At 37.3% G+C, this 21,500-nt stretch overlaps 3 protein-coding genes across 5 annotated transcripts; 1 reads left to right on the plus strand and 2 right to left on the minus strand.

The window, feature by feature from the left end:
- The first annotated feature begins 1,546 nt into the window (after positions 1–1,546).
- LOC139979452 (iduronate 2-sulfatase-like) lies at positions 1,547–10,816 on the plus strand. 3 transcript variants are annotated; one of them, XM_071990247.1, is made up of 7 exons: positions 1,547–1,646; positions 3,414–3,559; positions 3,824–4,001; positions 4,668–4,756; positions 6,264–6,659; positions 7,098–7,224; positions 7,640–10,816. In XM_071990247.1, exons 1-7 carry the CDS (start codon positions 1,562–1,564, stop codon positions 8,311–8,313), a joined length of 1,695 nt encoding a protein of 564 aa, XP_071846348.1. In that variant the 5' UTR covers positions 1,547–1,561; the 3' UTR covers positions 8,314–10,816. The 3 variants fall into 3 exon arrangements, with proteins under 3 accessions (XP_071846348.1, XP_071846350.1, XP_071846349.1); XM_071990249.1 differs by lacking the exon at positions 1,547–1,646 and adding an exon at positions 1,958–2,403; XM_071990248.1 differs by lacking the exon at positions 1,547–1,646 and adding an exon at positions 1,958–2,259.
- Positions 10,817–10,827: 11 nt separating this feature from the next.
- On the minus strand, positions 10,828–16,363 carry LOC139979453 (uncharacterized). Its single transcript, XM_071990250.1, has 2 exons — positions 13,326–16,363; positions 10,828–12,223 (listed from the first exon to the last, which is right to left on the minus strand). The coding sequence occupies exons 1-2, from the start codon at positions 13,597–13,599 to the stop codon at positions 11,490–11,492; spliced, it is 1,008 nt and encodes a 335-aa protein (XP_071846351.1). The 5' UTR covers positions 13,600–16,363; the 3' UTR covers positions 10,828–11,489.
- A 148-nt stretch (positions 16,364–16,511) lies between these two features.
- On the minus strand, positions 16,512–21,466 carry LOC139979454 (solute carrier family 25 member 43-like). Its single transcript, XM_071990252.1, has 4 exons — positions 20,750–21,466; positions 19,764–19,936; positions 18,972–19,106; positions 16,512–18,118 (listed from the first exon to the last, which is right to left on the minus strand). The coding sequence occupies exons 1-4, from the start codon at positions 21,261–21,263 to the stop codon at positions 17,951–17,953; spliced, it is 990 nt and encodes a 329-aa protein (XP_071846353.1). The 5' UTR covers positions 21,264–21,466; the 3' UTR covers positions 16,512–17,950.
- Positions 21,467–21,500: the final 34 nt, after the last annotated feature.

Raw genomic sequence — 21,500 nt, forward strand, 5'->3', positions numbered from 1 at the left:
GAAATCCCTTCACCGCCATACGAGAACAATTAATTGCACCAGGATGCCCTGCACACCCATCCAGTGGCGTCACCAAGGGGTGGCCGGGTGTGGCAGGGGGAACGTGCCCTCCCCCCAAAAATCGTGCGCCCCATGTGCCCCCAGATGCGATTTGTAGTGTCAAATAAATACTCAAACATAAACTTTATCTGCCTCAATTAAAACATAAATATTGGACAGACTAAGCCCGAAAATTCTTGTACATAAAGTTACTTCAAGTTGCAAAACATAGCACCAGATATTGCATCTAAGGACCTATAATAAAAAAATTCATCCCCTCCCCTTAGATCCCTCCCCCAGGACGGTATTCACAAGTAAACATTGTGCCCCCCTGATTATAGTGCAGCTGTACCCCCAAGATTGAAATGTCTGGCGACGCCATTGCACCCATCACGATCTCACAGCAAAAGGAAAGGGTAATTCCCATAGCTCATCGAAGAGATAGCACATATACACAGCTTCGTTCGCCGACAGTTCGTCGGTGCTTCACGACATATTTCTAGACTTGAGAGTTACATGGATGTTTCAGTTTACAACTAAAAGTTATTTTATGTCATGAACTGAGTTTAGAAGTAAAAAGGTGGCAAGACGCACAAATGTTTGAACAGCGGTCTGCTTGGGTAGAGGGCACATGGTCTTATCGATAAAACAACCACCTTATGGTTAATTACTTGTAGAAACTGTCGTGTTAAAAGTACAGCCCGGTGAGTCAAATTTCTACGACGATCTAGAGAGGTTGAGTGGGGGGGGGGGCTGAAGACTGATGGCCGGCCTGGGGGAGGGGTCTAAGGGTGTCCCCCTCCCCTTTGGAAATTTTTTGCATTTCCAGGTGGCCTCAGATGCAATTTGGTGCAACATAGCACACTTCAACACCCACTCCATTTTGTAAATAATTTTGCATTTTCAACTGGCCTTAGATGCAATTTGGTGCTCCAAATGAGATTTTTTTCTGCCAAAATGTTCTGAGTAAAATGACGAATGTTGTTATCATTTATTGAGAAATGAAAAAGGGGTTTTCTGATTTGCGAAGCGGGGGGGGGGGGGCGGAATGATACTTCCGCCCCCCATATTTTTCACTGGGGGATGGAGCCCCCAGCCCCCCCGGTTCCTACGCCCTTGAGAGAGGACATGGTAAAAAAACGTACTGCATAATAATTTTTTATGTCCTCTCTAGAGCTTCGTTCAATTGCAAACCGGTTGGGGGGAGGGGGGTCGCTGGCCGGTGACAAAGACAGTAGTTAATTACTCATCCCAAACGCGATTTTTTTTTTTTTTGTGGTACAGCGACAAAGAAAGAAAAAAATCGTGTCCGGACGAAACATATACTGCAACGTCCGACGCGACTAGGGCTCAGTGTGTATATATTATACATTATACTATTGTATATATTATATTTTACAACACCTAATTATATTCCGGCCATTTGATTGGTCAATTGCTCGTCGATTGCATGCAAAATCCGCTCTATTGCACTCTATGAAGTAGAACCATGTGTTATACTTTCTTGATAGCACTTTTTTCAATGGTAAGAGAGCAGAGGAACCTGTCTGTTCAAAACAATCTGTTGCATGAGTGCATTTTACATCCAATTACATCCAAATTTGAAGGTGTTGTATAAAACAAATAATGAATGGTTTCATTGTATGTATATGTATATTAGATCCTCCTGCAAGCAGGAACTCGCGAAGAAGCCTAATTGGCTTATCAAAGCCGCAAGCTGACCGAAGTCAGTCTCTCACATTCACATTTAACGTCCATGATCATGAATTGTTAATTGTCAACAACTCTGTAACTGGACGACATTCATTAATCTGGGAGTGACTCGAAGTGACTCCACATACATTAATTTGGGAGTGACTCTGGGAGTGACTCCATTCGTGCAATAGTGCAAATATTTCATTCGTTGAAAGATGTAATTTGTTCCATTCAACGAGGCGCAGCCGAGTTGAATGGACATTCCATCTTTAAACTCATGAAATATTTGCACGCCACTATTGCACTCATAACCATTTATTATTTGTATACTGTCATTGCTGTATTTTGAAGGATGACCGATCGTAGGAGGTAGTACCTTCATCATCAAGCGGCAAGCACATTTGCAGAAAATTTCAGACAAACTTATAATGATGGAGATTCAAGTCGTCACGGTGTCTATCATCTTATCAATTTGTGGGAAGGTGTTTTGTGACCGTCAAGTCCAATTACCTATGCCCGAATTTAGTAAGCGACGGAATAGGCTTTCACACGATCACAATGCACGATAAAGATTTAGCCTAGGTCAATGTCGTGTACAGGTTGTATTAATACTAGTTAAGTCTGTGAAGCGACCTATAGGGATATGCCTATGCATACTCTGAATGTCACGTATGTATTAACCATACCATACCTTAGTTTCTTTTTATTTCTACTTTTGCTTATGTATTTCAGGGCTTTACGCTAACCCAGTTAAATAATAAATAAATAACCAGTATTGTAATTTGTAACCAAGTAGTTTTTGTCGGTTCCAGTGCCATTCCGCCATGTAGGTATACCGCCATACCATAGGTTCTACCATAGGTTTCGATCCTTTCTGCCATGGCGGAAAGGTTCGAAACCTATGGCGGAAAGGTACATTTTGCCTGACTTTAGAATCCGTACCATATGAATGGGAAAGCTTACTTCGAATCAGCAGAGTAACAACTGTATAATCCGGCTAAACGTGTGTGCTCGCATCGGCTTGGTTTCTGTCAATAGCGGCCTCCCAAATCAATAGAATAACAGTCAGTGAATAGGTGTGTCACGTGAATGATTCGCTTAACTGAATTAAAGGTGTAGAGTTCCAAATAAATTTAATGAGCCAAATGAATTAAAGGGTTCCTAAACGGGCTTCTGATACAAACGGAGCTGTGCCACGTGCTATTGTAAACTGAAGAAACGGAATACAGGAAGTAATGCTTTACTTGAGAATGCCACAAATGTTCTGCCAAGTAGCCATTCATATATGTGAATGTTTCGTTCCATATGCTGGTAAACTTAGACGTTTCTTTTTGCGTGAGTCTTCACACCCAGTTTAATGTAGGCAGAAGTTTTGCAAACCTTATTGAAGTCTTGTAGCTAAAGGATAAAAGTGTATGCACAGAATAAATGTAGCTTTGGAATGGCTTTCCTATGAAAATATATTGCAGGTTTAGCGTGTATCATATCTGGGTTACTGTTTAGTGTTTACCATAATGTATGGGCCCCTATGTTATTCTCTCATTTGGTTTCAATTATTTGGGCAGGGATTGAAATACATACTCATCTGTGATGCTGTGCAAAAGCAGCTGACTCCTTTCTTAACAGGATAAGAAGCAATCTTTTGCAGTGGATAACACTTTGTTTTACTGTTTGTACAGATCAAGCAGAAGGAAGACCAAATGTTTTGTTCTTGGTCGTGGATGATTTAAGACCAGAACTTGGTTGTTATGGTTCCCCAGTTATAACACCTAACATCGATCAGTTAGCCATTCAATCAATAAGGTTTGCCAATGCCCATGCACAGGTGAGAATTTAATAACAATGAAATGATAAAAGATTAAGTTTATTGTGATATCCAATCTCTAACAATGTTTATATGTCATATTTGCAAGACTCAATAAAGAGCAAAAGAAACTCAAAGGGTAATAAAAAAAAAGGAGTAGAATCCAAATTCTATGCAGGAAAGCTTGTTGTTGCAAGTCTATTTCTTCATTCCAGTTTGCATAATATTAAATGTTTTCATTCTTGAAGTATTTTGATATGTACACTTTTGTGGTTTTTGCTGCAGCAAGCCCTGTGTGCCCCATCACGTGCATCGTTCTTAACAAGTCGAAGACCAGATACAACCAAAGTCTATGATCTTGAAACCTATTGGAGGAATGCTGGGGGAAATTTTACAACACTGCCACAGTACTTTAAAGAAAATGGTTACTTTACAGCATCTATGGGAAAAGTATTTCATAATGGTAAATGGTAAACAAAAGAATCATTCATATCCCTGTTATGATATTGTTGTTGGTTTATCCTTAAAGTGTGATACCTTTGAAATATTTTGTTGGTTTAATACATGATAGTTCTCGTCATTTATAATTTCATCAACCTGCCACTTTTTTGGCAAGAATATTTTTTTCCTCACTGGATAAATGATTTGTACAATATGAAGAAAATCCACGACATTATGTGCTTAATTGCCATGATGACATCACAAACTCTGCTGTCACCATACATGTTTTCACGACATTTAGAAAAATCCCAGAATGATTAAAATATTTGTATCTCCACAGTAGAAGATGCTATTAAGATGTGGTTTTGGCCAAAAGATGCCAAAAATTAAAAACATTAAGCAATCAACTTAAACTGCCAGAATATTCCTTTTAATGACAGTTATGACTTCAGCCCTGCTTACATGCAAATAGGCCAGGGGTACTAAGCATCTGTTATTTATTTATGCTACAAACTATCAAAATTCCTGTAGATCGAAGTGTATTTGATGACAGGAGAAATTATGCCACACAAGAATTTGTTATAACATTGGTCGATTCTAAGTTAGCACTGTATCTCGTACTAAGATATGACACCTTGCAGTGCTTCTCTTGTTTGTGTTTTACCTGATTCTTGTCTCTTGCTTTAAGGAACTGCTTCAAATGAAACTGATGATTACCCTTACAGTTGGTCTGTACCAGCTTACCATCCATCGACGACAAAATATAAACGGAAAAAGGTTGGTAATGTGAGGTATCATCATGCCCTAAACTTGAAATAAGCCACACCCATCCAGCTGGTTGATTTGATGATTGTTTAATCTCTCCACTTTTTCTCAGGTAGTATGGAATTATCCATTATTCATCACCAATAGCCAGCGATGTACATTTCAAGAATTTAATTCGCATTTTCTATGTAGGTCTACGTTTGTGCACAAAAAAATACGCCTATCGGCATTCCAGTTATTTTAAAATGTTGGAAGTAGCTACTGGTGGTACCTGTTGAGTTGTACTCGTATTAGAAGTGTAGCCCTATGTTATAGAATTACAGTATAGTCATTTAGCTGTGAGGATTATCCTTTGATTTTGGTGTTTGTAACTGCCTCCTGCGGTATAAATGAATTTACAGTTTGGCTAACTGTTAGCTACACTACATTTGTACAATCATATTAAATACTTCTTGTACTTGTAAAACTGGATTTCACATCACTGGTAAAGCAGCAATCGATATTGCTTACAGCTTTATATGTAACCTACAAGTTTATTCTCCAAATGTGATTAGTTATCTCAGCTTAGCATACTAAAACTTTTCAAAATATTTTCTTGAGGTTCCCAGACCATCCAAACAAATTGATGATTGTTCAGTTAGACAAATGTTGTTTCTGGTTGATAAAATATTATTACCCATGAGTAAACATTATTTAACAGTCTTGCATTTTTGGTAGCTGTACTGATGGATTTTTAAAATGTAGTATTATTAATGCATTCCTGTATTTTGTGGGTATTTGACTGAGATTTAAATATGTCACCGCTGATAAGCTATGCAACAGATTTATAGCAAGAATGGCATGATGCAATCGTCATGCCCAGGCAGTATGGGTAATACTGAAACCTTTTTATCTTCTTGGCTGTCCAGATGTTGTAAGAAAGGGACAGGAGGGAGGACAATAAAGAATTCTTCAGTATTTCAAGGACTGGTAACTAAGTTGTTACATATTACAGCTGTGCATAGTGGCATACTCAATACAGAGAAGTAAAACAGAGCACCACAAAATAAAAGGAAAGGGGGAGGGAGGGGGGGGGGGGGAGAGGTGCTTTTAAGTACATGTAGCTCAAAACTTTGGGCAGTTGGGACAATTGAAGGCCACTTAATGCCATCAAAGGGCAGTGGAGGATATCAATTGTCAATTGAATAAAAGAGGCTGAATTGGATTCAGCTGACAGTTTCATTTGGCTAATCCAAAGATTGTGGCAGGGAAATTTAAGAGTGCTGAGAATGTGTCAGCTATCTAGTGAACTGTTGCTTTTCAATAAGAACTATTTTAGTAATCAAGCACGCCACATTGCAGAATTTCAAGCTAACATGTTAAAGTTTAGATATAAGAGACTACTCACAAGTTTTTCAATCAGGAACCTTGCCAATCGTGCTGTTGATGTCCAACCCCCCCCTTTCCCCCTACACCCATTTGATTTTCTGGTTTATGCATCTAGAGTAGTACATTTTTTTTTTGCTTGTCTTTTTTCCAGGTCTGTTTATCACCTGATGGTACCAGACACGAGTATCTTCTATGCCCAGTCGATGTATCTCAGCAACCAGAAGGCACATTACCAGACATTCAACTAGCTGACAATGCCATCTCAATGATTAGAAACATGTCAAGCGGTTTGAAATCAACAAATGCATCGTCACATCTGCCATTCTTTCTTGGTCTTGGATTCTACAAACCTCACATTCCATTCAAGTTTCCTAAAGAATTTTTAAGTCTCTACCCAATCGATACGATCAAAATGGCCACGAATAAAGATTTACCAGCGTCTCTCCCCGATGTGGCTTTTGAAACTTACTCCAGCCTTCGAGAGAGAGAGGACATAGCAGCGCTTAACTTGAGCTTTCCTTACGGCCCCATGCCTGATGAATACCATGTAATTATTTGAGATATTTGTGTTCTTTAATACACAATTTTTCCTTTCTTGAATAGTTTCTTTCAAAGCAGAATGTTTACATTGGAAGATTATTTCCCATGCCATAATGCGCGCGGACTATACAGCTTTATTGTCTTAACTGTTCAAGTTTTGTTTGAAATACTGAAAAGCAAGAATTGTTGCTATTCCAATCAGTGTTCAGTAGGGGTTGTCTTTTATTTTATGATGTAAACTTTTATGACTAGCTAATGTGAAAAATTATACCATTTTTTGAATGAAGTATTGCATTGCTCCTTGACTTTTCATTGGTTTTTGTTGGTACTGTATATCTAGTGGTTAGTCAGTCATTTACATAAACAATTGATATATATATCCCAAGTCTAGATGGTTCTGGCTGATAATTTTATACCTGCCATTGGATTTCTCTGCTATTCACAGCTGCTGATTCGACAACACTACTATGCAGCTGTCTCTTATGTTGATGCTATGATTGGAAGAGTTTTAAATGCTTTAGAGGAGAGCAGCCTTGCAGACAATACCATCATTGTATTGATTGGAGACCATGGTAAGTTACTGTAGCAAACAGTTTATTTCATATTAGACAGATTGCTCATGATGGCTCATTTATTTATTTTTGTCTGTTTGGATAGTTAATTAAATGAAGTAACAAAAGTGTTCATGGTTGCAAGCTGCGTAGTAGCATCTGTTTTTAGTTAGTATTGAGCTATGTAACAGACTTGAGTTCTGTACTCATGAAGAGAAATTTATTGATAAAGCATTTGCTTGTGCTTGGTATGTCACAGTGATATGTGTTCAAGGCCTTGACAATGTTTGGTGCAGTAACTTTGTGGCAAATCAGCCTAGCCGGTAGCCTACTCATATAAGAATTGGGGCATTAATTTTGTTTGCTTTGACTACAGGCAAATTCTGTAACTGTATGTGCTCTTGTTTTTAAATTGTTTGTTTCTTTTTGTATGCAGGATGGCAGCTTGGAGAGCACTCAGAGTTTGCTAAGTTCAGTAACTATGCATTGGCTACTAGGGTGCCACTACTTATACATGTACCTCCATTACTGAAGGAGAGCTTTCATCAAAAGAAGATGATAACATTTCATTTTCAAGATGTGCTTCAAAATATGCCACAGCAAACAGAAGGAAGTGGAAAAGTATTAAATGCTTTTGTGGAACTAGTAGACATATTTCCCACCATTGTGGATCTAGCTGGACTGCCCTCTGTTAGCGAGTGTCCCTCTGTGTCACATGAGATACAACTTTGCACTGAAGGCACCAGTCTTTTACCACTTATTAAACCTGTCTCTGCCGGTGCTGAATCAATGTGGAAAAATTGTACATTTAGCCAATATCCTAGACCAGACATTCAACCTAAAAATAATACAGATGTTCCAAAACTCAAGGACATCAGGATTATGGGATACACTCTACAAACCAAGTATTATCGCTTCGCTGAGTGGTTAGGCTTTGACACAAACACTTCAAAGCCTGATTGGTCAAATGTATATGCCAGAGAACTATATGATCTTGAAAAAGATGTAGAAGAAAACAACAATGTTGCTGATGAACCCCAATACCAACTAATCATCAAAAACTTAACCAAAGCCTTACAAAAAGGATGGAGGAACTGTAAACCATTATAAATTTAGAATACAGTATTGCTTAGTAAATCCCAAGGCTAAGGAAGCCAAGAGAAGCTCTTTTTCAATGCTAATATGCTATCCATGTGATGATTGTGGATGAATATCAGCTTTATATCAAACCTTCTATTTTTTATTTAGTTTTCAGAGAATTAAAAGAAAGGCACCCATTATTGCACCTGCATTGGACTGCAACTTAACGCCCCTATCTGAGGGACGATAGTGTACATCAGAATCTGTCCACTTCCTCAAATAATGGGGATGTGAAGGTATTCTATTCATCACTGCCATGGTGGACACAAATTATTTTGTACTCTATTACATGGACTAGCAAATCAGGAATTCCTAATCCATGGAACAGGCATGAGACTCTTCCGCGGAAACGCGGATTTCCGATTTTTTTTTTCATTTTCGCGTTTTTTCTCGTAATTCACGTTTTTTATTATTTTTTTTATTATTATTATTATTATTATTATTTTTTTTTTTGCCGAACATGCTGGACTGTGAAGGGAAGGAACACCGAATTTGACCAGTGGTGGAATCAAGTAGCACAAAGCAAGCAAAAAAGCCTTTTTTTGGTTCAAAAAAGCTAATGGATAAATTATACAAGCAGAAATTCCACACTTTTTTGGCGAGTTCCGTGATGTGATAGATTCCATCTAGAGTCCACCATTTTGCATCTAAGCCCTCCTTACCTGACAAAAAATTTCTAAAGGGGAGGGGGACACCCCTCCCCTTAAACCCCTCCCCCAGGACGGCGATCCATAAATTTCAGATTTTTTTTCCCCCATCTCAGTCTCATCCCTGATGGAAGACTCCACTCAACAACAATGCATAGCAGCAATTTTGAATAGGTCTGAGGACTTAAATGTTGTGGGATAGACACTCTTAACTGATATTGGCGATACTAGTGATATTGATGTACATTAGGATACATCTGTTATACTGATACGAAATATCGTTATACAGCTTATGATCCCTTTATTTATTTATTTATTTATTGCAAGAGAGAAAGAAAAGATCTATTTTTGTACTGAAATAAATCAGAATTTCAAATTATTGTGGTAATATGTAGCATCTTTGCAGTGTCATGGTTTTGTATGTGTGCCCAGTATTAACAGTCTACATTTAAATGAGGTTGAATTTTATAATCTGTTTGTACATTGCGTTAGAGTAACTGTATTAAAATTGTGCAATATATGCTGGAAAAACCCATATTAATTATCACTTCTGCTTGCCAGTATGTAGCTTTTAGAGGTCAAATGATTACCTATGTTAAAATCTTTGTATAATATTTGCAACTCGAATAGTGTTATTCACAGTAATTATTGCTTCCACATGCCAGTAGATAGCATTAAGAGGTCAAATGATCATATGTACAAAATGTTTTACAATTTCACAGTAAATAAAGAGCCAATTCAAATTATTGTTCAGTGGTGCTACACAATTTACTGCATTACTTTGTGAACCGGAGAGCAAACCTGCAGTGTGGTTTCAATGATGCTACATGAATAGTCTTATATGAATGTGACACACTAGGTGGTAGCTTATAGCCAGGATAAACAAAATACTTCAAAGTAGTCCAGTAAAAAGCATTGAGATATGACAAACAATATTCACATTGGCAGCTGATAACCAAGATGGTCACTTTTCTTGTATTCAGTGTACAGATTGATCTCTATCAAAGACAAATGGCTTCTTCTCATGACTCCACAAATATTTTTAAAAGTACTCGCTATTTGGGGACCGTGCCTAAAAATATACTGGCGAAAATGCAAAATTCACTCGGCAGTATGATTGTTGTTGGAAAGAGGTGATAAATGAGTACATAAATTCATGACGTCACAAACGAATCACGCATCAAACGATGTTACTTCTAACCGTGTGTTTCTTGTCTGATTTTGCTATTGCATATATACAGTGGGGCTATGTTTCATAAATATGCATTCTAATACTAGAACTTGATGATTCCTGGACAGGATATCACAACCACACAAATCGATATCAATTGCGCATATCTTCTAGATACATTTATGACATCACACACGGACTACCTATCCAAATCGTTTTTTGTATATATGATATCCGAACGTAGACAATGGCGTTAAACTTATCCAACCCATGGTTAATTTCATTTTACTTGTAGGGGAACAGTTCGGATTGGTGGGCCTGGTGAATCTGTATAAGCGATGGGGATTGGGATGGGGAGGAGGGCGGGTTAGGTAATGACCCTTTATCGGTCTGTGTCTTGGAGATGGATATTTGAACAATGCTGCTATATGATTACAAATATTATATTGGTATAAAATGGTGATATATCTATATTTTGCGTTCTGTAAAGTAAATTTTAATGAAGAATTATCCAGGAAGCATAAGGAAAAAATCAACACAATGATCGAGTAAATTATTGCTGGAGTATATTACCCTTTCTGTCACATCCATTCTGTGGTGCTTGTAATTGACGTGGTTAAATTAATACATTGAAATTGAAGATCTGACCAGTTAATTCATATTAAATGTAGCTCTTTATTTTAAAATAAACGTATTCAAACATATAATTAATCAATAACATGTGTTTTATTGGAAGGAAGGGCAGACTCCGGGAATCGGGACAAGTACAAATTGTGAGAGAAATCATCGACATGTTTCCAATGTCGTTCATGAAAAGACAAGGGTCACGTGATGAAATGTTTGAAGATCTTCTCTCTTTCGGATTACAATTGAAAATCTCATACTGGTCGCTTGTGTCAATAAAGCTATATATGTGCCCCTTGGTCCTAGAACCCATCCATGGCCATGGAAAATGTCTTAATGTCGCCATAATATATTTGTCGGTACATTTGGTAACCATTTCAATCCTTATCCTGCCACCTTACGAACAAACAAAAAACAATTTCTTGTTAGTAATACCCCCCCCCCCCCAGCCCTTCAGCTCTAAGGCAATCCTGAGTATGACACATGCATCATGAAGTTGAACTAGTTAATAGACTACATTGACTAAACATATACTTGGTATAGAGGTTATGTTTATCAGATATTGGTTTTATGGAATAAATACATATTTAAACTGTACCTATAAGTTGGGTATATATAGAATAAACACATAGTAAAATGCTCACTAGTGTCCTTTCATCGATATATAAATGATGTAATGTTAAAATTCTCAGTCTAATATCAATCTAATGAGACAGACAAGGATATTTAATATTTACACCGTGATCTCTATCAATCCATTCTGTCTCAATACTTTCCGATGGGAGTGTATCAAACAATCCAGGAAGAATTTCACGAAAAACACCATTCATAGATGTGATTTTCAACGTAGATGCCGCACACCTGATGGAACGGCTAGTAGTAACATCTATGCAGACGTCACCATCATATCGTTGAATCTCACACAGATTTTCTTTAATGGACTTACAATAACCTGTATCCCAACCCAGGACTGAACCACATCCCCAATCAAATCTTTCTGGATAGCAGGTCATGTCCAGGCTTTCCCCGGTAAGTTGATCGAAATCGTCCCCAATGTCCTCGTCTGTTGGACAAGAAACGTTCTTGGATGCTTCTAGCGTCAAGCTGTCCTCACCTACACGTAACGTTACACTCTCCCCGTCTTCGTCGATGGTATCTACGACAAATCGATACTTATCGTTCGTCAATAACGGTGACGGTAAACGGTTCTTTGCATCTGTCATCTCCGCAAGTATGAGTAATCCTGAATGTCCACTGCTCCGGTAAGGGATGGCAAAAAACAAACTTTGGTAGGTCGTTTCTAACCGGTTTTTCAAATCACATGGTAGATAGTCCAAATCCAGTTCTTCGATAGTTCCATAGACTACGTACATTTCCCCGTAACGAGATTGGTCGTAATCTGCTGATGGTAGGGACTCTGGAAGTGACAGGCTGACGTCTGTTTTAAACAGCCATAAAATCAGGAGTTAGAGAGATCAAATGTAAATAGCAGGATCGATCGATGGTGTGAGAGCAGTGGCGTAGGAAGGTACTTTTGAGTGGGGGAGGGGGGCTGAAGACTGGTGGCCGGCCTGGGGGAGGGGTCTAAGGGGAGGGGGTGTCGCCCTCCCCTTTTGGAAACTTTTTGCATTTCCAGGTGGCCTCAGATGCAATTTGGTGCAATATAGCACACTTCAACACCCACTCCATTTTGTAAATAATTTTGCATTTTCACCTGGCCTTATATGCAATTTGGTGCTCCAAATGAGATTTTTTTTTCTCATTTGGAAATGAAAAAGGGGTTTTCTGACTTGCGAAGCGGGGGGGGGGGGGGCGGAATGATACTTCCGCCCCACCATATTTTTCACTGGGGGGGGGGCTGACCACATCCCATACCGTAACTAGGATATGTATGTGCATTTCCTAACAGCCACCAAGAACTTCAAGTGGTTAGGTTTTGATATAATAAAATACCTCCAAAGAAAAATGAAAGACACAAATGTTGTAAATCTTTCACGATTAATTAATGTGTAAAAGTAATGCAAGAACTGTCATGTCACCACAAACTTGGAATCACACCTTGATTGTCCAGCTTTACTAATAACTTGTCCAATGTATCGGTGTATATGTCTGCGGAAACACGAATCCTGTGTAAGATTCTAACGGCTATACTGGCTACACATTTTTGTTCATTGTAAATTTATCTATTAAAAAACTAAAATTAATCTAGTAATTAATTTATTAATTTGGGTATTTAATATTCAATATTTTATTAAAACTATATATATTGGCGGACATATATAACTCAGTTAAAATGTCAAGTATATATATATATATATATATATATATATATATATATATATATATATATATATATATATATATATTCATTTGCCTTGGTCATTTTTTTCATTTAACAGAGTATCTCTTTCGAGTTCCAGCCTTAGGATTCACCAAATATTTCGAAGTGGATATAGCTTCATGATTGATCTCTAGAGTGAGGCAAAATATGTCACGTTCATCTTTTGGAAAAACTTATCAAAATATAAAGAAAAGCTCACCGTTTCCACATTCAACGTCACTATCTGTTCGATTTCTTATCACGGTTTTCAGAATATCGCGTGGAACAAGAAACCTGCCGTTTGTCGAAGAGATACGATACCGCCGAACAGTCGGTAATATCGTTGACGAAATCGGCATTATCTCTAGAGAGAGCAAACTTAAGACCAATATTCGCCGAGACAGAGCGAGAATAGTCACGGAGGTACTACGTTTAACCATGATTGACGATGATATTTCGTTCAGCCTATTTGTGGATGGAAGAAGCCAATTCATAAACTGAAACTTGTATTCTTTGTTCCTGGTATATATTGAATATCTTGATTAAATTTGCAGCATACCTAAATAGTTTATCTGTACATCTATGCAAAGTTGAAGCTATAGATAATAAAAACAAATTAGTTTTTAAACGCGCTAGTTAACTTTATTAATTGTTCTACTTGTATTCTTTGTTCCTGGTATATATTGAATATCTTGATTAAATTTGCAGCATACCCAAATATTTTATCTATACATCTATGCGAAGTTAAAGCTATAGATAATTAAAAACAAATTAGTTTTCAAACGCGCTAGTAAACTTTATTAATTGTTCTACTGCGTAATAAAAATGGTCGATTTTTTATAATTAGCAATTTGCGAAAGTATCCGTGACTGTTATTGTGATTAATATCTTAAGGATTTTCTGTGTCCGGTATATAAAAAGTTGAAATGGTTGCATTTGAACCGAAGTCTTGGATATCACTTGTAGTAGGAGCTGAACACGCCTAATACGTACCCCCAACCCCCTAATGGAATGGATTGGTCATTTGGACAAACAATCAGAAACTTCTGTGCGTGCTATATGTAAACCTGTTTTCAACAACAGAATCATACAAGTGAGCGAATGGTGCAAACTTAAAGTTAAATATGCAAAGTTAAAGCTAGATAATTAAAACAAATTAGTTTTCAAACGCGCTAGTAAACTTTATTAATTGTTCTACCGCGTAATAAAAATGGTCGACTTCTCATAATTAGCAGTTTGCAAAAGTATCCGTGACTTTTATTGTGATTAATATCATAAGGATCTTCTGTGTCCGGTATACAATAAGTTGAAATGGTTGCAATTGAACCGATGTTTTGGATATCACTTCTAGTACGAGCTCAACACGCCTAATAGGAACCCCCCAACCCCTAATGGAATGGATTGGTCATTTGGACAAACAATCGGAAACTTCTGTGCGTGCTATATGTAAACCTGTTTTCAACAACAGAATCATAAAAGTGAGCGAATGGTGCAAACTTAAAGTTAAATATGCAAAGTTAAAGCTAGATAATTAAAACAAATTAGTTTTCAAACGCGCTAGTAAACTTTATTAATTGTTCTACCGCGTAATAAAAATGGTCGACTTCTCATAATTAGCAGTTTGCAAAAGTATCCGTGACTTTTATTGTGATTAATATCATAAGGATCTTCTGTGTCCGGTATACAATAAGTTGAAATGGTTGCAATTGAACCGATGTTTTGGATATCACTTCTAGTACGAGCTCAACACGCCTAATAGGAACCCCCCAACCCCTAATGGAATGGATTGGTCATTTGGACAAACAATCGGAAACTTCTGTGCGTGCTATATGTAAACCTGTTTTCAACAACAGAATCATAAAAGTGAGCGAATGGTGCAAACTTAAAGTTAAATATGCAAAGTTAAAGCTAGATAATTAAAACAAATTAGTTTTCAAACGCGCTAGTAAACTTTATTAATTGTTCTACCGCGTAATAAAAATGGTCGACTTCTCATAATTAGCAGTTTGCAAAAGTATCCGTGACTTTTATTGTGATTAATATCATAAGGATCTTCTGTGTCCGGTATACAATAAGTTGAAATGGTTGCAATTGAACCGATGTTTTGGATATCACTTCTAGTACGAGCTCAACACGCCTAATAGGAACCCCCCAACCCCTAATGGAATGGATTGGTCATTTGGACAAACAATCGGAAACTTCTGTGCGTGCTATATGTAAACCTGTTTTCAACAACAGAATCATAAAAGTGAGCGAATGGTGCAAACTTACAGTTAAATATTGCAAAGTTGAAGCTATAGATAAAAACAAATTAGTTTTCAAACGCGCTTGTAAACTTTATTAATTGTTCTACTGCGTAATAGAAATGGGCGACTTTTTATAATTAGCAATTTGCGAAAGTATCTGTGACTGTAATTATGATTAATATCTTAAGGATTTTCTGTGTCTGGTATAAAATAAGGCCGTAGGGAGTGTAGGGTACAGCGAGGATGAACAACATACTTCAATCATAGCACTACAGCAAAAGCATTGAGATTATGACAAACAATATATTCACATTGGCAGATGATGACGGAGATGGAACTTTTCTTGTATTCAGCATACAGGTTGATCTATACCAAAGATCCACTCAATGTGGTACACTTACAAGCTGTACATTAAGCAGGCGCCGGGCGATTTTTACCGCCTGGTCCCCAAGATTGTTCGTCTGGTTTGCCTCTAAAATATCTAACTAGGCGACAGTTAATTTTCGTTAGCGGCGCCTGGTCATTTCCCAACGTTACTACATCCAAACGTGAAGTTTTTATTTTGCACTGAATCTCCACAATTGCAAAAATATAACAGAAAACTTCAACATCGGAAGCAAAAATATAATACCTATGAGTCACAATGATATCATCCAGTCCAATAGCAAATTGTGTACAAACAGACGTTTATTTCACACCTTTATGCACAGGCATGTATGCAGCGGCGTATATGGCAACTCCAAAAGTTACCGACACACTTATGTCAATGGAGATGTTGTGGAGACTTCTGATTCTTATCTACGGATACCCTTAAGCTATTTTCCAATTGCCAACAGCCTCTCATATTCTGATGGGGTGTAACACACATGTTATCTAACAGGCTGGTCAGTATGAGATAACGGTAGATTATAAAACAAGGTATCTGCAATTTGACCCCTGGGTGACTCCAAATGACCTTTGACCTTCACAAAAAACAATAGGCTTCTTGAACTCAACGTGTCACAACTACATACTAAATATGAGATTGGTACAAAGTTCCAAACTTCCCTTCTTGAGATACCGTGTTTACAAGCAAGGCGTCGCATATACACACACTTATCAACCTGCATGACAACAAAGGTTACGATTATCATTGAAAAATAAATAAAAATACTTTTAGGTCAATTTCTCTTTGTCTTTATTTATCTTGTACAAAGACATTTATAACTGAACTTGATAAAGTTCCCTGGGAATGCCCCTTTCATTCTGGTTATCAAGTAACTGGAGTTGTAATAACAATACATGCCTCTATCCATCCTAAGTACTATAAAGAGATACACTTCTTGTTTCATAAGTCTGGTTGTAGTCCATAGTGGAATGCCAAGTGGACCGAAACAGTGACAATGTCAATGATGGTTTTGATAATATGAAATTACACAATGATTATAACAATCTCTCTGACAAAACCTATGGAGTATACCTATGCATAACATAAGGGACTTCTTATTCAGTACTGATCTTCATAAGTAAAGCCAGGGAATAATTTATCCAGTATCGCATTGCAAAACTAGCTAATTGCTATGCAAGTGCAAAGATGCATAGCAGTTTGTATACACAGGAACCATAATTTTTTTTTAATAAGAGAATGTGTAACTGCATTCAAAATTGCTACACAAAATATGAATGCTAAATTACTCCCTGACATCACAATCGTGGTGAGGACCAAAGCAAGTATTTTGTGTCATTTACCCGACTACAGCTATTTGATATACATATTGATTTATCCGTGCAGTTGCTGGCAAACATGCTTGTATAATGTATATCAATGTAAACAAAGCACAACAATACTGAATTGCAATGAAAGCAAATGGTAAATTTCCATGCATCTGTAGTAGGCTGAAATGATATAAAGTGAAAGGATAAGCAAACCTCACAACTGTGTTAACTCAAGTCCATGCAATACAGCTAATGATAAAGAAGTTCAATGTCAAATGTATACTCTACATTAGTTTTCAATAAGTCTTTGTTGTAATTGTGTATTAAATTAATATCATTTTGAGTCATGGTCCTTTTCGTTTTGTCCATCATGTCTAAAATATAGCAAAGTTCTCTGCAATATCAAAAGGAGCAGAAAGTATATCATTTTCATATCTCTTTATACTATCATCCGTCGTTTATATTCATATTATCACTCTATACATTAACATTATCATTCCGTACATTAATTACTTTTATTATATGATCATGTGTGGCCCTAATGGCATTCCGTATTACTAACGGCGAAAGGCCACGCAACAACAGTGTACACAGTTAATCACACCACTAATGCCCAGTCATGGGTATGAACCAACTCTCTGAAGTAATACTACAATTCTTATAACTAGGAAAGTTAAAAATTCCAAGCAAAAAAATGAGTTTGCTGCCCCAAATTTGTATTTCCCAAAAGAATTTCTGGATGGATATGATTTGAGTACAAACTTCATTTGTAAATTATGTGTCCTATCCAATACATACTTGCCTAAAGCCTTTATGGATGTATGGGATAAGGGGGAAACTTGGTTACACAGTTCAGGAATCTGTCAGTGAAGGGTGATTAAGATAAGAAACGGAGATATCTTCATCATGTGTGTCTTTTCCGCCAAGCTTCAAGTTCACTACGTTGCATAGTCTGATCTATGCCTGGCTTGGGAGTGTCATCAAACACAGAAACAGTATATCCATTGTGATACAGCATAGACCGCTTGAGTGCCTCAAAAGTCATGAACATAATGCCTGCATATGGGACAATCTGCAAAGGAAAGTAGGTGAAGGTTTTATGAAGCTGGCAAACTGTTTGCAAGTAAATGGAAGAATCGCTGACTCTTATATGAACTGTTCAAAGACTAATCCAATCCAAACACACAGTATTATACACACAGTAAAGACAAAGATGGTCACTTTATCAAAGTAACAATTCTTCGGCTTACATACTTTGCATCCTGAGTACTTTTACTCACTGAAACACCTAATTACAATGTACTTCTCCTTGTCTTCTGGTTTAAGAATCTGAAAGGAGCTGGTACAACTAGTTTAGAAATCAGCCAACTAAAATTTGTTCAGTGGCATCACACGCGACCTACTGTACAACCAGATGAACACCTCTCATGTTTCAAAAGTAGCATGATTCCTTGGGTATGTGTCGCCCACCTCCAGTCCAGTAAGGCTTAATTCCAATATGTATGTATGTATGTATATGTGATCTTCCCGCAAGCAAGAACTTGCGAAAGAAGCCATGGAGGCTTTTAGACTCGCAAGCTGACCGAAGCCAATCTCTCGGCACACATCCATTTAACGTCCATGTCGGGAAGTTGTTATTGAACAACACCCTTGCCAGACGACACACATTGCTGTCAGCGGGGAATCGAACCGGGGATCTCATGACTGGGAGACGCCGGTTCTATGGGAAGACTATGGGAAGACAATACATGCAAAAGAGAGGCTCAACAACGCAAGTAGTTAATTTGAGAACGAGGTACTTAAGAAGTGATTCTTGATTTATCGGTTGATGCAGGACGTGGCTTTACAACAGTAAAAGTAATTTGGTAAACTAAGCTATTGAAATGTTCACTTTTCACAACTCATTGTCAATGCAACTGACTTACCTTACATAGGTTGGGTGTTATTCCTCTCCAGAAGCCTTTGTACCCATATTTTCTGTGAGTAGCTCTTGCAGCAGCGATAGCACCTCTAAAGTGGACATCAACTCCTCCACCATCTTTGATAACAGGACTTTGGGCCTTAAATATGGAATCACAAAATCGAAAGAAGTGGAATAAAAAAAAAAAAAGGTCTTACCTAACAGACAATTAAAAACCAGAGTTTTGCATGTTTGACATGAATAACCTGGAGTTCTTGTTCCAAAACATTTCATGACTGAATGATCAGCATTGATCTACTCCATGACTATTTAGAAACAAGCCTATGCTATGAAGTATTGGAAGCCTGAGGAGTATTCATAAGTATAACACTGAACAAACAAATTATTTTAAACAGTTATGATGGAAAAGAGTTTTGAGCAATGTCAAGAGTTGCCGATGGAACATTATACAATGATGATAAAATAGCATGTGAGGAATGAGGACATGACCTAAAAAGAGGTATGTGAAATGTCTGCATTATGTAAACAGATTAATTTTTAATAAATAGAAGATTCTTGTGGCTGAATCTAGGGATAAGACACTAATTATATGATGAGGTTTATATCAACCATTTCAATTAAACATGTTTTCCTTTTCAAGACAAATGTTACATTTTATGCTATCAGAATATTTTCCTTAAAGCTTTCGTAAGCTGTCTTAAGTCTTCAACAGGCAGCAAAGCAATCCATTTCTACTAATAAGTAGTTTTCCAAGAGTTAAAAACTAAATCCTGGAAACTACAAGCTTGTAAGCTACCTGTAATTTCTTTCTGATGGTATCAAAAGGATAACATGCCAACTGTGCAATGGCAGCAGCAACACATCCATTGAAGAGACTTTGCATAGGAGTGTACATATAACGAGGCTTGTTCCAAACTTGATCCAATGTTTCATATGCTGCAAAGGTTACCATTGTGTATGGCAATGAACCTGATGGGAAAATAACAGAACTTTACATCACAAATGATGTCCTGGTTGCATGTTCCTTTCAAGGTACTTGCCTGTAAAATATTGGAGTGCAATCATTTAATATGAAGAGTGATATATCAATACCTTCTTTTAAGTCTGAATTATGGTTGTTTTTAACCACATGCCTAACTCTAATGTTAGGAATCAATAACAATCATTTGATTAAAATTTTGTAAGTATACAAGTTTAAGATAATTTGTTCTGATCTCAAGGCTAGTCATGGCAACATAAAACAGCACTAGTTTGAACTCAAGTTGAACACTGAGTATAACAAAATAAAATTTAACACCAACATTAACTTAGTTTTTGCACTACTGTATCATACTTCTAACAGGTGCAACCATTGTTTTACATTTTGGACTTGAAAAATACTTGAAATTCTGTAGGGTTTGAGATATAATTTATCGCTTCGTTGAATTATGTTATTTCACTTATGTAATAGACATTCTAAGGCCTAACTATATAGTCTTAGAAGCAACAACTTACAGGTACAGAATACAATAAGGCTCATTTAAGTTTTTAATGCACATCGGATGAAACCCAATACAGGTAGTGCTAAAAGTAAAGTTTACTTTAAAACATATCGAATAATCACCTATAGTATTATGTCGGTTATGAGTGTGATATAAGTAGGTGCACAGAATGTTTGCATTGTGAACATTGAACAAATTGCAAGATAGCCTGAACTAAAAGCATACAAAGACTGGTGTCACTCATAGGCATTATATTACTTATTAGGCTATACTAAATCAAAAGACTGAAATTTGTCATCACCTATTAATGATACAAACATCCCACGGTAGAACGCTAGGAGTCCTTCTTCTTTCATGATAAGTGAAAAGGCATGGGTTACACCCTTATATCTCTTTCTCTGGGCATTTTGCACAATTAATCTTGTTTTCACCATGTCAGTTGGGTAAGTGAGGACTGTTGCAACCATGCCTGCAAGAGACCCTGCCAGCATTGCATGCATGGGACTCATCCTGCCACTGTCATCAACCAGGTGCTGCTTTACTTTATGAAATGCTGAAAACTGTATTGCACTAAATGGAGCCAACCTAAGACAGCCCATAAAGTTGCCCTTCCAGAAAGCCCTGATGCCTTGAGCATTGTACACATTATTAAATGTTTTAAGAACACCCTCATGGGTATCTCTAGTTCCAACTTGCATTAACACTTTAGCCACATCCAAGGGTGATATTACTGTTCTTGCAGTGATTCCTGCCACAGCTGTGCATGTAAAGTTTTGCACAAATGTTACTCGGTTGTCTCTCCGTGTAGCAGCCATTCTCCGACATATCTATATTGAGGTCTTCGAATCTGCGAAAGAAACACTGGTAATCTACCTCCTTTCTAATGTCAAAAACAATTGAACATTTTCTGCATTCGAAATGATGACCTGTTGGTCCATAACTTGAGTAATTATGCTTTGGATTCTGACGGTACGTCCTGCTTCGAAATTCGTCGTCTGCTAAACATGGAACGCTTGGTTGTCATTGCCAGAAACTTAATGAAAATAATGAAT

Source organism: Apostichopus japonicus, chromosome 14, assembly GCF_037975245.1.
Source record: "Apostichopus japonicus isolate 1M-3 chromosome 14, ASM3797524v1, whole genome shotgun sequence".
In the NCBI taxonomy this organism is placed as follows: Eukaryota; Metazoa; Echinodermata; class Holothuroidea; order Aspidochirotida; family Stichopodidae; genus Apostichopus; species Apostichopus japonicus.